This window comes from Vipera ursinii, assembly GCF_947247035.1.
Source record: "Vipera ursinii genome assembly, chromosome: 4".
Taxonomy (NCBI): domain Eukaryota; kingdom Metazoa; phylum Chordata; class Lepidosauria; order Squamata; family Viperidae; genus Vipera; species Vipera ursinii.
The window spans coordinates 117,434,364-117,450,531 of record NC_139514.1 but is presented as its reverse complement, the minus strand read 5'-3'; the positions used below and the strand labels follow the sequence as shown (position 1 = coordinate 117,450,531).

General features: G+C 43.5%; 1 protein-coding gene across 1 annotated transcript in view; it reads right to left on the bottom strand.

Annotated features, from left to right (window-relative positions):
• Positions 1-16,168, bottom strand: part of DGKH (diacylglycerol kinase eta) — a 114,503-nt gene that overhangs the window by 31,061 nt on the left and 67,274 nt on the right. The window contains exons 8-16 of the mRNA XM_083362295.1: positions 12,584-12,686; positions 10,206-10,368; positions 9,313-9,421; positions 7,819-7,958; positions 7,606-7,693; positions 5,561-5,646; positions 5,097-5,193; positions 3,116-3,395; positions 1,377-1,502 (exon numbers count right to left, since the gene is read on the bottom strand). Coding sequence (XP_083218421.1) covers positions 1,377-1,502; positions 3,116-3,395; positions 5,097-5,193; positions 5,561-5,646; positions 7,606-7,693; positions 7,819-7,958; positions 9,313-9,421; positions 10,206-10,368; positions 12,584-12,686 — 1,192 coding nt within the window. The remainder of the gene's footprint in view (positions 1-1,376; positions 1,503-3,115; positions 3,396-5,096; positions 5,194-5,560; positions 5,647-7,605; positions 7,694-7,818; positions 7,959-9,312; positions 9,422-10,205; positions 10,369-12,583; positions 12,687-16,168) is intronic.

The window sequence follows — 16,168 nt, the reverse complement described above, 5'->3', positions numbered from 1 at the left end:
CCAGGAAGTTTCTCCTTAGTTCTAGGTTGCTTCGTAGGAAGTAAAACAGATTTTGAAGCATTTCAATACAGGCGGTCCTCAACTTACGACAATTTGTTTAATGACCGTCTGATGTTACAACGGCACTGAAGAAAATAACTTATGACTGTTTATTCACACTTGCGACTGTTGCAGCATCCCCACGGGTCACGGGATCAAAATTCAGAGGCTTGGCAACTGGCATGTACTTATGACAGTTGCAGTGACCCGAGGTCACGTGATTCCCCTTAGCGAACTACTGACCAGCAAAGTTCAACACGGGAAGCCAGATTCACTTAACAACCGGGTTATGAACAACTGCAGTGAGTCCACTTAAACAACGGCGGCAAAAAAAGGTCACAAAGTGGAGCAAAATTCCCTCAGCAGTTCTCTCGCTTAGCAAGAGATATGGAGGTTTGCATGCACAAGAAAAACCTGCAAATGAAATTAAAAGCTGTCCTTTCTGAAAGGAGACGGCACTCTGGATCATCTGGATCCAATAGGTTCTTCAGCGCATCCTATATTTGCTTTTTTTTTATTAAAGAGTTTTACAAAAACGTTTTTACAAAACATCCCCAAAACCCACCCACCCCAAACCCCCCCTCCCCCCACTTCCCAGAGCTGAATACAGGGTCATAAATATAATAATCATATTCTAACTAAAATTATCCATTATAAAATTAACCAAATTTATAATGTGCTTTAACTCCCCTTTAACACTGATACATTCAAATTATTAAAAACATAATAATAATAACTTAAACAAAAATATAATCAATACTAATACTAAAGTTAATAAAAATCTAAAATCTACTCATAAGCTAAATGGAACTTTTTAGTCCCATATTTATTCTGAATGTAATCTATCCATCTCCTCCAAACTGAAATATATCTTTCTTGCGAATGATCCTTCAAATAAGCAGAAATCTTAAGACATTTCTGCAAGATTCGATACCTTAAGTACCCATTCTATAGTAGGCAAACTATCCTTAATAATAATAATAATAATAATAATAATAATAATAATAATAATAATAATAATAATAATAATAATAATAATAATATAGTCCAATATAGTCCCACCAGTAACCGTGCTGCTGTTATCAAGTTCAACATCAAATTAATTTCTTTAGTATCACAATCTACAACAATACCCAATAACAACAATTGTGGAGAAAACTTTATCTTTCTCTTAAAAATCTTTTGAATGTTCCACCAAATTTTAATCCAAAATGCTTTTATATTTCTGCAAGTCCACCTATGTTTGCTATTAATAAAAACGCACCAATTAAATTACACGATAGACTCTTAATCCGCACTCGGAATGCTCACGCAAACATCGTTTTGCGTTTACTTACTCGGATGGGCTTCATATTCTCTTGTGTCTTCCTCTTTTTCTTCCTTGGATTCGTCTAATTCCTTATTATACTCCATAGTGGCCTGGTTGATTTGATCTTCACTGTGTGCGTTCTGTTCATCCACAACTGCAACACCAGATGCATACACTAAACGTTACCATTAATTATAAGAATTCGCCAGAGACCATAGAAGAAGAAATTAAAATATATATCTCCCGCACTTGCCTGTGCAATCTACATGTTTTTTTGATTTCCGCTGGGAAAACTCATGAGAAAGGACATTTTTTTTATGTGCCTTTGCTGTGATGATCAGATTCCCCCAGTGTTAATCCAACGCTGCAGAATTCTGCCCTTAAGATTAACAAGCATTTAGGTATCCCTCCTTTTTGTAATATCCCGCCAAAGAGAATCAGGCCGTGTCCATCCTTTCTTTTTATTAAAAAATGATCTCTGGGCTGGTTTTGACTTTGCAGATCGGCCCGTGCCAATAATTTTATTTATTATTTATTTTTATTTTTTTAAGGTTGCATCTTTGCAAAAGGAAGACAGATTTAAAAAAATTATTTTCAACAAACTGGGATAAGTTGCCCAAACCATTGTTAAGTCATGGTTAACCTCACTTCCTAAGTTTCAGGTGATACGGCCAGCAGTAGTCAGTCTGTTAGGGCAGCAAACCTTCAGTTGCAGGTAGGCGGGAGAAGGTATGTAAGTTGCAGAAGGCAGAGGGAGAAATTAACCTTGTATTTCTCCCAAAAGCGTTTTTCAAACAGCAACTGGACTTCGTTGGTTTTGCCTTAAAGACATTTCGCTTCTCATCCAAGAAGCTTCTTCAGTTCAGTTCTGTTCTTCAATTTTTGATTTTGTTTTTCAAATGGCCACTGGACTTTCTTTGTTTTTCCTCAAAAAGGTTTTGCTTCTCATCTGAGAAGCGAAGAAGAAGGAGAAGGAGAAGGAGAAGGAGAAGGAGTAGTTGGAAGGGACCTTGGAGGTCATCTAGTCCAACCCCCTGCTCAGGCAGGAAACCCTATACCATTTCAGACAAATGGCTGTCCAGTCTCTTCTTAAAAACTTCCAGTGTTGGAGCATTCACCACTTCTGGAGGCAAGGAGTTCCACTGGTTAATTGTTTTCACTATCAGGAAATTTCTCCTTAGTTCTAGGTTGCTTCTCTCCTTGATGAGTTTCCATCCGTTGCTTCTTGCCCTGCCTTTGGGCGCTTTGGAGAATAGCTTGACTCCCTCTTCTTTGGGGCAGCCCCAGAGATATGGGAACGCTGCTATCCTGTCACCCCTCATCCTTCTCTTCATTAAACTACACATACCCAATTCCAGCAAACGTTCCCTATATGTTTTGGCCTCCAGTCTCCCAATCATCTTTGTTGCTCTTCTCTGTACCCTTTCTAGAGTCTCCACCTCTTTTGAGACATCAACTGGAGAAGCTTCTTCAGTTCTTCAGAAGTTCAGAAGCTTCTCCAGAACTGAAGAAGCTGCTTGGGGTGAGAAATGAAACGTCCTGAAGGGGGGGGGGGACAAAGAAGCTCCAGTTACCTCTTGGGGAAAAAAGCACCTTTGGGAAAACCATGACCTGGATGACTGAGAATCGCCATAGACTTTTAGCCCTGTACTTGCCACCAATGAACAAGGGTTTACTTTAGGCCAAGTTTAAACTTTTCCAAGACAATTCAGCCCCATCAACAAACCATGATCCCAAAGCACAGCTAGCCAATTCAATCTCCTTCACCTTTTTCTGCCTGCTCAATGATCTGTCTCAGAGCTTTCTTTAAACTGTTGGCCCGTAGCATCAGCTGTTCTCGGGACTTGAACATCTGCTGTGCTGGGGAAGCTGCGTTGTTCTCGGTCAACAGCTCTTTGGCGTCCGACAAAGATTCCTCGCTCGATGACTCGTCCGGTTCTTCCTCTGCGATGGGGGTGGTAGCCATGTGGGGAAGGCTCGGCGTAACCTGGGTCTCAGCCTGGAGAGCCTGGAGCAATAGACTCAACTTCTCATTCAGTTCTGAGCACTAAAAAAAAGAAAAGATGATACAGGAATATAAAAGAGGTACTGGTACAGTTCGAGAAAGGAATTATTGAGTCTGTCATTTGTGGAAGAGCAACCCAGACGATTAAAGGCCGGGAGATTAAAACGTACGAAGAACGGCTGCGGGACTTGGGTTTGGCTAGTCTAAAGAAAAGAAGAAATAGGAGAGACAGGACAGCAGCGTTCCAGTATCTGAGGAGCTGCGAGGGGGTCAAATTATTCTCCAAAGCCCCTGAAGGCAGGACAAGAAGCAACGGATGGAAACTCACCAAGCAGAGAAGCAACCTGGAACTAAGGAGGAACTTCCTGACAGTGAGGACAATTAACCAGTGGAACAGCTTTGCCTTCAGAAATCGTGGGTGCTCCATTGCTGGAGACTTTTAAGAAGAGACTGGACAGTCACTTGTCTGAGATGGTATAGGTTCTCCTGCTCGAGCATGGGGGTGGACTAGAGGACCTCCAAGGTCCCTTCCAGCTCTTTTCTATTCTATTCTATTCTATTCTATTCTATTCTATTCTATTCTATTCTATTCTATTCTATTCTATTCTATTCTATTCTATTCTATTCTATTCTATGAGATTTGTAGCTTCTTGAACAATCTCTGAAGAAGTCTTCCACACTGTGGCATCCTTGGTGCTTGATGGTTTTCTTGCTGATGATGCATTGATGAAGTTCCCTAGTTGGGTCATGAAACATCTGCCAAAAAAACCACCAAGCTCAGAGAGCACCAAGGACCCCACAGTTCAACCCTGAGCCACAGACATTCCCTTCTATAACTCTTCCATAATTTAAATGAGGCAGACTGCTCTACTCTAGAACAGGGCTCCGCAACCTTGGCAACTTTAAGACCTGTGGACTTCAACTCCCAGAATTCCCAAGTCAGCACGGCTAACTGAGGAATTCTGGGGAGCTGAAGTCCACAAGTCTTAAAAGTTGCCAAGGTTGAGGACTCCAGCCCTAGAACCATTTCAGTGGAGAGACATACAGGTAGTTCTCAACTAATTGACCATAATGGGACCTGTCCATGCTGGCCATAAATTGTGATAATCTGATAATATGACCAATCTGATTTTACAACTGTTTTTGTGACAGTTGTCAAGCCTCATTTAATAATGATGATGAAAATGATAATGACAATGATGATGTTGGAAGGGGCCTTGGAGGTCATCTAGTCCAACCCCCTGCTCAGGCAGGAAACCCTATACCATTTCAGACAAATGGCTGTCCAGTCTCTTCTTAAAAACTTCCAGTGTTGGAACATCCACAACTTCTAGAGGCAGGTTGTTCCACTGGTTAATTGTTCTAACTGTCAGGAAGTTTCTCCTTAGTTCCAGGTTGCTTCTCTCTTTGGTTAGTTTCCATCCGTTACTTCTTGTCCTGCCTTCGGGCGCTTTGGAGAATAGCTTGACTCCCTCTTCTTTGGGGCAGCCCCTGAGATATTGGAACACTGTTATCATGTCCCCCCTCGTCCTTCTCTTCATTAAACTGGACATACCCAATTCCAGCAGTTAAATTTAGGTTTAATGCTAGCCCTCTTTAACCATCTTTAGACCTGAAGGCTTCCAATATTTACTGTAAGCCTTCTGTGTATCCATATGAAAGGAACACTAAGGTTGGGGAAATCCGTAGATATAATACCAAACACTGAATAATTCCTTTAAATAAAAGAAACTTAATTCTTACTTTAAGAGCCATGGCGTCCGTTTCTGCATTTCCCACTGGTTTCTCACAAGTCTTTCCTATTTTGGCCACAAATCCTTTCACGGTTTCACACAAAATCCTTTTTCAGGAGAACGAAATCCCCAAATAAGAAGGGAAATGGATGATGTTAAAACATTAATTTTACATTAGGCAGTAATTTAGCTCATCCACTTATTTTTAAAAAAAAACATTAAGACTGTACATTTTATATTTGACAAATGAAAATATATCTGGGATATCTCACACAAAAGCCTCCCCTTTCCTCACCTCACTTTTCGCTTGTATGAAATAAAATTCTCACTTGACCGTAAGCAACCTCATGCTATATTGATGCTCCAGAGGCAGACAAGGGCAAAGGAAGGTTTTGTACATCAAGAGAGGTGGAGAGAGTTGTGTTTTTTTTTTTAAATTTAGAAGGCAATTGTACACAGTGGGATTGAACTTACTTGGCAGACGATATAACAACGGAGTGCTGATCCGAATCGAGGATCTTGGTCAAATGTGTTGCAACTGAATCCTCGTACATGGACATCTGAAAACAGTTTAATAAAAAAAAAGCTTTGGATCTTAAAATGCAGCTGCATGATAAATATGTGTTCGTCACACAAACACGCATAATATCAATAAAAAGACAGACAGACAGATGGTAGATAAATGATAGATGATAAATAGATGATAGTTAGATAAATAGATAACTAGCTAGCTAGTTAGCTAGATATATATATATATATATATATATATATATATGTATATACTGTATATATAGAGAGAGAGACAGACAAACAGACAGGTTTTATATATAGATGATAAATAAATGATAGTCAGCTAGATCAATAGATTAGCTAGGTAGCTATAGATAGATAGACAGGCAGACAGACAGATTTTATATATAGATATATAAATGATAGATTATAGTTAGCTAGATCAATAGATAACTAGCTAGCTATTGATAGACAGAAAGATATTATGTATATATATATATATATATATATATATATATATATATATATATATATGTATGTATATATTATATATATATATATATATATATATATATATATATATATATATATATATATATATATATATATATATATATATATATATATATATGAGAGAGAGAGATAAGAGAGGTGGTGGACATGAACAACAACCAGAACAATAATAATAATAAGTTGGAAGGGACCTTGGAGGTCTTCTAGTCCAACCCCCTGCTTAGGCAGGAAACCCTATATCATTTCCGACAAGTGACTGTCCAGTCTCTTCATTTGATCGAAGCTATTATCTTGATTAGTTTGTGATTGCGACATGAAAAAGCTGCAATTCTTCAGTGGCATTAGACAGACCACAAATAAATTAAAAATAGTAGCAAGCTGTGTGGGTTTGTTCCAATATAAAAAAAAGTTTGTCATCTTATAATAAAGCATCATATATGTTTGGTGGACCAGAATCTATTTCTGGATTGATTCATTCATTCTTGCACTGATGATGTTCCCTAGTTGGGTCATGAAATGTCTGCAAGAAAACCACCCAGCTCAGAGTGCACCAAGGACCCCACAATCCTCCTCCTCCTCCTCCTCTTCTTCTTCCTCCTCCTCCTCCTCCTCCTCCTCTCTGCAAACCCCTCTGCCTTCTAGCACTGATCAGTGGCGTAGCGTGGGGGGTGCAGGGGGGGCCGGCCGCACCGGGCGCAACATCTGGGGGGGCGCTCGCACTCGCAGCTCTCTGCCCCTGCCTGGCTCACTCACTCTCTCTTACTGCAGTGCTGGCTGTGCGAATCTGATCCGAGCCGCCGGGTCGCCACCCACTGTGGAGGGGGGGGTGCCACGCGTGCGGTTACGGGGCGCAAATTACTTGCCTTGCCCCGGGTGCTGACAACCCACGCTACGCCACTGGCACTGATGATGTTCCCTAGATGGGTCATGAGACGTCTGCCAGAAAGCCTCTAAGCTCAGAGAGCACCAAGGACCCCACAGTTCAACCCTTTATTGGGCTCCCATTATTAGTTGTGAGGGGGAAGGGGAAATTTCTCTTCCTTCTGCATTTTAGAAATTAAGCACTGAGTGAAAACGTTTGCAATTATTCTTATTACAATATCAATAGATCGGTTCCAACTAAATGATACCGACTTCCGCTAAATGGAATGGCGTAAGAACCCTAGGTCTCGTTAATGGCTTTGTTGCAAGCTCTCCTCTTCTGCATTTGCTGAAACCCTATACCTAATTAATCAAGAGCGAGCATTTTTTTTTTGTTGTAATTCAGAAGCACGTTCATTTAATTCTCTCCCTGGGTGTGTTTGTGTGCTTGTGTGTAGAAAGAGAGAAGGGAGGACGAGAGGCAGGCAGAGCGCGATGCAGTTCACGCGCATCTAAATTAGATCTTGTAGCATTTCATGACATCTAAAAATTTAGATTGACCTGACAATCCAATTAGGTTTATTTTTTCATTTTTATTTTTTATCATGTCATGACACCCCAACATTTAGACTGACCTGGCAGTCTTCCGAGTCTTCTTCGGGGGTAACTGGGAGGATGCATCGCTTGGAGGGCAACCTCAGTTCGTACGACATGATGCTCCATCTGAAAAAATTCCAAAATTCCAAATAATCCGAGAAGCCGGAGGATTCGCCAAGAAAGGAAGGCTGATCCTGGGAAGATTGGACAATCCCCAAACTAAAATGAAAACAAGGGAGGAGCTCCCTTACCTGTCTAGCATTTTGGTGCTGGCTCGTTCTAACTTTTCTAAGATTTGAGGCAGTTGTGTGTCATCGTCGCAGGAACCGCCCCAGCCGAGGACCCGGGCAAGGTCGTTTCCCGTCCCAAGTGGCAACACCCCCAGATGACACTGAAAGGAAGGCGAACGTTTAGACTTGCGATTCGCTTTTTTTGAGAGTCAGTTTGCTCTAGGCCAGGGGTCGGCAACCTCGGCTCTTTTATGACTCGTGGACTTCAATTCCCAGAGTTCCTGAGCCAGCTATGCTGGCTCAGGAATTCTGGGAGTTGAAGTCCACGAGTCATAAAAGAGCCGAGGTTGCTGACCCCTGCTCTAGGCCATCAGGCTAGGAGGCAGGAGGCCGTGAGTTCGAGTCCTGCCTTGGCCGTGAAAGGGGACTGAGTGACTTTGAACCAATCACCAGGAGACTGGGAGTTCTAGTCCCGCCTTAGCCATGAAAGGTGACTGGGTGACTTTCAACCAATCACCAGAAGACTGGGAGTTCTAGTCCCACTTTACCTATGAAAGCCAGATGAGTGACCTAGGGCCAATCACCAGGAGACTAGGAGTTCTAGTCCCGCCTTAGCCATGAAAGGTAACTGGGTGACTTTGAACCAATCACCAGGAGACTGGGAGTTCTAGTCCCGCCTTAGCCATGAAAGGTGACTGGGTGACTTTCAACCAATCACCAGAAGACTGGGAGTTCTAGTCCCACTTTAGCTATGAAAGCCAGATGAGTGACCTAGGGCCAATCACCAGGAGACTAGGAGTTCTAGTCCCGCCTTAGCCATGAAAGGTAACTGGGTGACTTTGAACCAATCACCAGGAGACTGGGAGTTCTAGTCCCGCCTTAGCCATGAAAGGTAACTGGGTGACTTTGAACCAATCACCAGGAGACTGGGAGTTCTAGTCCTGCCTTAGCCATGAAAGGTGACTGAGTGACTTTGAAGCAATCACCAGGAGACTGGGAGTTCTAGTCTCGCCTTAGCCATGAAAGCTTTGCCTTCAGTTATGTGTAAAAATAATGATGGGATTAAAATAAAATAAAATAAAATAATATAACAAAATAAAATAAAATAAAACAAAATAATAAAATAAAATAAAAAAATAAAATAACAAAACAAAACAAAATAATAAAATAAAATAAAAAATAAAATAAAATAAAATAAAATAAAATAAAATAATAAAATAAAATAATAAAATAAAATAAAATAAAATAAAATAAAATAAAATAAAATAAAATAAAATAAAATAAAATAAAATAATAAAATAAAATAAAATAAAATAAAATAAAATAAAATAAAATAAAATAAAATAAAATAATAAACATTACCCCGTTTAATGTTAACTACTCTTAAACTCTTAAACACATTTTTTATGTTTAATTATAATGATGGCATGTTCTTTTTTTCTTTCCTGTTCTAGTTTTTTTAAAAAAACAAAGCTCCCTTCTCTTCTCTTGAGGAGAAAGAAACAAGACACTTGCCTGTTTGTGTAGGTTGAGTTTATCAATTTCGGACAACACCCAGCCAACGCTGCCATCTCCTCCGCACACCAGGATTCGAAAATTGTCAAACTTCTGAAATAACCGCAAACTGAAAAAAAAAGAGAAGGCATGTTCTGTATTCGAATCCATGCTCTTAGCCGGGGAATCTTATAACCCTGAAAGTCAACTGTGTTGGGAACAAAGCGTTGGAGAACTTTCTAGGGGGAAAAAACAGCACCTTTAAAATCATATTCAAATAGTACTGAGAACCAAAAAAGAATATATTACTAAGAATATATTAATAATATATATATTATTAAGCAGAAACTTTTAGATTTAACAAATGACAGGAGGAAATGAGAAACAGATATCAGCCCGATGAAGAAAACAAACTGGGAATCCAATGTCGGGATTACAGATAGCCCTCAACCTGTTTAGCGACTGTTCAAAGTTACAACGACACTGAAAAAAGTGACTTATGACCATTTTTCGCGCTTACGACCTCAGTAAGGGAATTCCATTTACCAAAATTTTTTATCAGAAAAGGGATTTTAAAATGCAGGATGCCTGCTGTGTGACGTACCGAACATGCTTTTTCGGGGAAAAAATAATAATATTAATTGTTCACCACTGGAGAAGAATCGAGAGCAGTATTTTTCAAACTTGGCAACTTGAAGTTGTAGGGACTTCAACTCCCAGAATGCCCCAGCCAGGAGGCGAGAATTCTGGGAGTTGAAGTCCACGTTTTCCTTCATATTGCTGAGGCTGGGTGTCAACGCTCTAGTCTAGAGGCCGCAGACTCTGCGTCTCTTAAATTGTCCGAAAGTGCATTTCTGCTAATCTGCTTTCATTCCTTTCCCAAATAACCCTGGATAGCAAATAAACCAGGTTACCCTAAATGAGGCCCCCCGTTCATTAAATCGAAGACCTGAGCTGGGTTTAGTGACTGCTTGAAGCGCCGAAGGAATTTCACGCCCTGATTGTCTCCACTCTTCGAATTCACAAAAACCAACAGAGGACTGGCGCACGTGGGTGGACAGGTGGCCTTCCAGAAACCTGCACGCAACATCAGAAATAAAATCATATCAACCAGCTAAAACCTTTTTCCTATCTCCAGCAGTTGCAATCAAGAGGTTATTAATGAATTTGGGAAACAATTGTGGACACAGGATTGAGGATTATTACAAATAGACTCAGAGAACAGAATAACAGAGTTGGAAGGGACCCTGGAGGTCGTCTACTCCAACCCCCTGCTCAGGCAGGGAACCCTTTACCATTTCAGACAAATGGCTGTCCAGTCTCTTCTTAAAAACTTCCAGGGTTGGAGCATTCACCACTTCTGGAGGCAGGTTGTTCCACTGGTTAGTTGTTCTCACTGTCAGGAAGTTTCTCCTTAGTTCTAGGTTGCTTCTCTCCTTGGTCAGTTTACATCCATTGCTTCTTGTCCTGCCTTCAGGTGCTTTGGAGAATAGCTTGACTCCCTCTTCTTTGGGGCAGCCCCTGAGATACTGGAAGACTGCCATCATGTCACCCTTCGTCCTTCTCTTCATTAAACTAGACATCCCCAATTCCAGCAACTGTTCTTTGTATGTTTTAGCCTCCAGTCCCCTGATCATCTCTCTCGCTCTTCACTGTGTTTTTCCCAAAGTCTCAACATTTTATGCCAAAACCGTGCCCACCCCATTACCGGCAATGGGGAAAAAGTCCCGAGACGTTGCGTGACGTCACGTGATGTCGTGAGTTTCACGTGCCTGTTTTAGAACGTAGAAAATTCATTTCTGTGTTTGACTTTATGGAAATCTGTCAGGTCTCTACAAATTGAAACCTAATTAGAAGCATGAATCTGTGTGTTTGTATCTTAAGTGTCATTAAAAGTGTCATCAAAAGAGCCTTGGTGGAGCAGTGGGCTAATGCCTCCTTAAGTAACACCAGCTGCCTGCAATTAGTGCAGGTTCGAGTCCCACCAGGCTCCAGGTTGACTCAGCCTTCCATCCTTCCCAGGTAGGTAAAAGGAGGACCCAGATTGTTGGGGGCAATTAAGCTGACTTTGTAATAATGCCGCTTGGGGGGGGGCAAAAGCCCTAATAAGCAGGCATATACATAGAATGAAGGCTACTGCTAAGTTTGTAAAGCCGCCCTGAGTCTTTGGAGAAGGGCGGGATATAAATGGAATTAAAATAAAATAAAAATAAAAATAATTCTGTTACATTACACTTACATGGAAATCGGCAAGACAAAAACATATGAAGAACGGTTGCAGGACTTGTGTATGCCTGGTCTAGGGAAAAGAAGGACTGGGGTGGGGGGGACATGACAGCAGTCTTCCAGTATCTCAGGGGCTGCCCCAAAGAAGAGGCAGTCAAGCTATTCTCCAAAGCGCCCGAAGGCAGGACAAGAAGCAACGGATGGAAACTGACCAAGGAGAGAAGCAACCTCCTAGAACTAAGGATGAAATTTCCTGACAGTTAGAACAATTAACCAGTGGAACTCCTTGCCTCCAGAAGCTGTGAATGCTCCAACACTGGAGGTTTTTAAGAAGAGACTGGACAGCCGTTTGTCTGAAATGGAATAGGTTTTCTGCCTGAGCAGGGAGTTGGACTAGATGACCTTCAAGGTCCCTTCCATATTCTATTCTATTCTATTCTATTCTATTCTATTCTATTCTATTCTATTCTATTCTATTCTATTCCAATATTCTATTCTAGTCTATTCCAATATTCAATTCCATTCCGTTCTGTTCTATTCTATTCTATTCTACATTTCTACATTCCTCCATTCTATTCTATTCTATTCTATTCTATTCTATTCTATTCTATTCTATTCTACTCTATTCTATTCTATTCTATTCTATTCTATTCTATTCTATTCTATTCCATATTCTATTCTATTCTATTCTATTCTATTCTATTCTATTCTATTCTATTCTATTCTATTCTATTCTACATTTCTACATTCCTCTATTCTATTCTATTCTGTTCTGTTCTGTTCTGTTCTGTTCCAATATTCTATTCTATTCCATTCCATTCCATTCCATTCCATTCCATTCCGTTCCGTTCCGTTCCGTTCCGTTCCGTTCTGTTCTGTTCTGTTCTGTTCTGTAAAGTACTAAGACATTCACATTCAGCTTGAATTGCTTCCATCTCCCATTAAAGCTTTTCTGGTGTTTTGCAAACTTTCCTGTACCATTATCCCCATTACAGGCTGCATGCACTCATGCAGCACACATCATGCATGTTGCATAATCATACATTTGCCATGTTAACATACATACCATCAGAATCTATGCTGTTCAGTGCTGTGGGCGGAATAATTGAGACTTTGCACTGGCCGAGGGGACACTTGCGCGGATACGAGTCTCTGCAAGCTGTATGCACCTGGAAATGGGTTCAAAAAATGGAGGCGCCGCGGATTATGAAAAAGGCGATTTTGTGGCAAAAATGCAAATCTGAAAGCAGGCAATTCCTCAACTAAATGACCACCCCTGACCCCCAAACGTCTGTTGCTGAGTGAGACATTTGTTAAGTGAGGGTTGCCACATTTTACAACCTTCCTTGCCACAGTTGTTAAGGTAGTAAAATGGTTGTTAAGTAAATCCGGCTTGACTTTGCTTGTCAGAAGGTCGCAAAAGGGGGTCACAGGACTCCGGGACACTGCAAGCATCATAAGTACGAGTCAGTTGCCAAGTGTCTGAATTTCGATCATGTGCAACGGTCGTAAGTGTGAAAAACTGTGCTGTTGTAACTTCGAGTTGTCACTAAAGGAAGTGTTGTAAGCCGAGGACTAGCTGTAAAGCAGTTTCCAAAGTAACATCTAAGAGTCATTCATGATTAAATTACGAATAATAATTTGATTAATTTAATGACTGAGCCAGAAGGCCTGACTCATTGCTTTGAATTTTGCCAAGTAGCAAATGCAAGACTCCACATTTGAGGTTGACAGATCACCTGGTTTTGCTTCAGATTATTAATGTTTTCCCCAAAGCAAAGCGGGGTGGGGTGGGGGGTTGAAATGCTCCTTGTGTGGCCTGCTCAGCTTCACAAATGGGTTTTTGCACCTGCATGCAGTAGGGAACTTTGGAGACAGGAAACGTGGCCCTGTTTTGGGGGTCACGGAGAGGATTCTGTTGTGACTCAGGGCCAGCCTGTGGGCCCGACAGCCGGGTCCGATGTATCGGAGGACTCAGATGTGGGGGAGGAGGGAAACGAACCGGCTGATGATGATTTGGAGACTTTGCAGAGTCCTCAGCCGGGAACCTCTTCTCAGCTGTGTGAGCCCGAGAGTGCGGAGGATGATGACCCACAGCTGGCCCTGTTCAAGGACGCCCGACGCAGGAGGCAGACGAGCAGGGACAAACAAAGGAAGGCTATGGGACTCCTCGGGAGGAGGCACAGGGAGACCACGCCCTGAGCTCTCTATAAAAGAAGTGTTTGGGGAGGGGCTAGTTGCTGAAAGCAACTTTTTCTTTGAGAAGTCAAGCTCTTGTATTTTTGTAACAGTGTAATTAAAACTTGGCAGAAGCCTTTTGATCTTGGACGCTTTCCAGACTCTTCCTTTGATTAGGGGTGCGAGAAGAGGGCTGGTTTAGAACAGTTTGCTTTCAGCCACCCACCCCTTAATACTACGATGGAGCAGCTTCTTGCCGAGAATGTCCAGCTCAACCAGCAACTCACCTTGCTGGCCACTCAGGTGGCACAACTGCAGGCTCAGGTACATGCTGCCCCCCCACCCAGGAGGAAATGTCAGATAGCTATGCCGGATAAATTTGCTGGTAATCCAGAACTGTTTCCTGCCTTCCTGGGACAATGCCAGCTTTATATCAGCGTGAAAGCAGCTGATTTCCCCACTGACCGAGATAAGGTGGGATTCGTGTTGAGCCTTCTGTCGGGAGATGCAGCTCGTTGGGGCACGCCTCTGTTGGCACAGCCTAGCCCTTTGTTGGATAACTTTGGGGGGTTTTGTGACCATATGCGCCTCATGTACGAGGACCCGATTAAGGCACAGACGGCCACCCGACGCCTGAAAGCTTTGAGGCAGGGTCAGCGCCCTCTACAGGCCTATATCAGCGATTTCCGGCTGCTTAGCCAGGATTCCGCCTGGAATGAGGCTGCGCTCGTGGATGCCTTTCAGGATGGCTTGTCAGAGGAGATGTTGGATGAGCTGGCCCGCGTGGACATTCCCTCAGACCTGAATGGGCTGATCCATCTTTGTCTGCGGATCGATGCCCGGCTGCAGCAGCGTAAGAGTCGCCGTGCCACCCCACAGACCCCTGCCGCCCCTGTTGTGCGTGAGCCCCCGGTCCAGAGGGAGGAGCCAATGGAGCTGGGTGCCGCCAGGTCCCGTCTATCGGTGACGGAAATGGACAGACGACGATCGGAGGGGTTGTGTTTTTACTGTGGGGACCCTGGACATTTGGCTGCTTCTTGCCCGAAGAAGCGTCAGCGGGCGTCAGTGACCAAGCCTGCCCTGAGAAAGTCCCCTGCTTTGTTATCGGGAAACGGCCCGAGCCCGATCTAGACGGTGTGAAAGATCGGGCGACCCACAACATCCACTCCGAGCGACGCCGTTCCAACGGTGCCTGTGAACCTCCACGGCATTTGATTTTGGAGGCACGTCTGATCCTCCCTGGCAAGTCAGAGGGGATTCCAGTCCATGCCTTAATTGACTCTGGGGCTACCACTAACTTTATGGATTCGGCCTTTGTGGCCAAATGGGCTGTTCCCCAGTGTCCAGTGGATCCGCCCATGCTTGTGGAGACCATCGATGGTCGAGTGCTCCTGTCCGGGCCTATCACGGCCGCCACGCAACCCGTGTGTATGGCCATCAGTACCCATGTGGAGGCCATTCAGTTCTACGTCACTTCGGATCTGCACTTCCCCGTGGTCTTGGGACTGGCGTGGCTCCGGGCGCATGATCCACAGATCTATTGGTCTCAGAACTTGGTCACCTTCCCAAGTTTGCAGTGCGTGGACCACACCCGCCATATCTGTGCCGGCCAGGTGGAGGGTTCCTCAGGGGTTTCCTTGCCTCCCGAACTGTCCGACTTTGCTGACGTGTTCAGCGAGTCAGAGGCGGACCAATTACCCCCGCACAGGCCCTACGACTGCTCCATTGACCTAGTCCCTGATGCGCCTCTCCCAGTGGGGCGTTTGTACTCCATGTCGGAGCCCGAGTTGGCTGCATTGCGGGACTTCCTGACGAAGAACTTGGCTCGTGGTTTCATCCGGCCCTCGTCCTCGCCAGTGTCTGCGCCCGTGCTCTTCGTCAAAAAGAAGTCGGGCGAGTTACGGCTTTGCTGTGACTACCGGAAACTCAACGCTATCACGGTGCGTAACCGCTACCCGCTGCCCCTCATCCCCGAGCTCTTGGACCGACTCCGGGAGGCTAAGATCTTCACGAAACTGGACCTGCGTGGAGCTTACAACCTCGTCAGGGTTCGGCCGGGTGATGAGTGGAAGACGGCGTTTGGTACTCGCTATGGACATTTCGAGTACACGGTGATGCCGTTTGGCCTGACCAACGCCCCCGCTGTGTTTCAGCATTTTATGAATGACGTCTTTCGGGATCTGTTGGACCAGTTTGTTGTGATTTACCTGGACGACATCCTGATTTACTCCCCGTCGCGTGAAGCGCATCATCAGCATCTCCGTCAGGTCCTGCAGCGCCTCCGGAATCATCGGCTGTTTGCCAAGTTGGAGAAGTGCCAGTTCTACCAGGTGACCATTGATTTCTTGGGTCACCGCATTTCTCCTGAGGGCATCGCCATGGAACCGAGTAAAGTTGAGTCATTGCAGAGTTGGCAACCCCCGCGTCGCGTGAAGGATATTCAGCGACTTCTTGGATTTGCCAACTACTATCG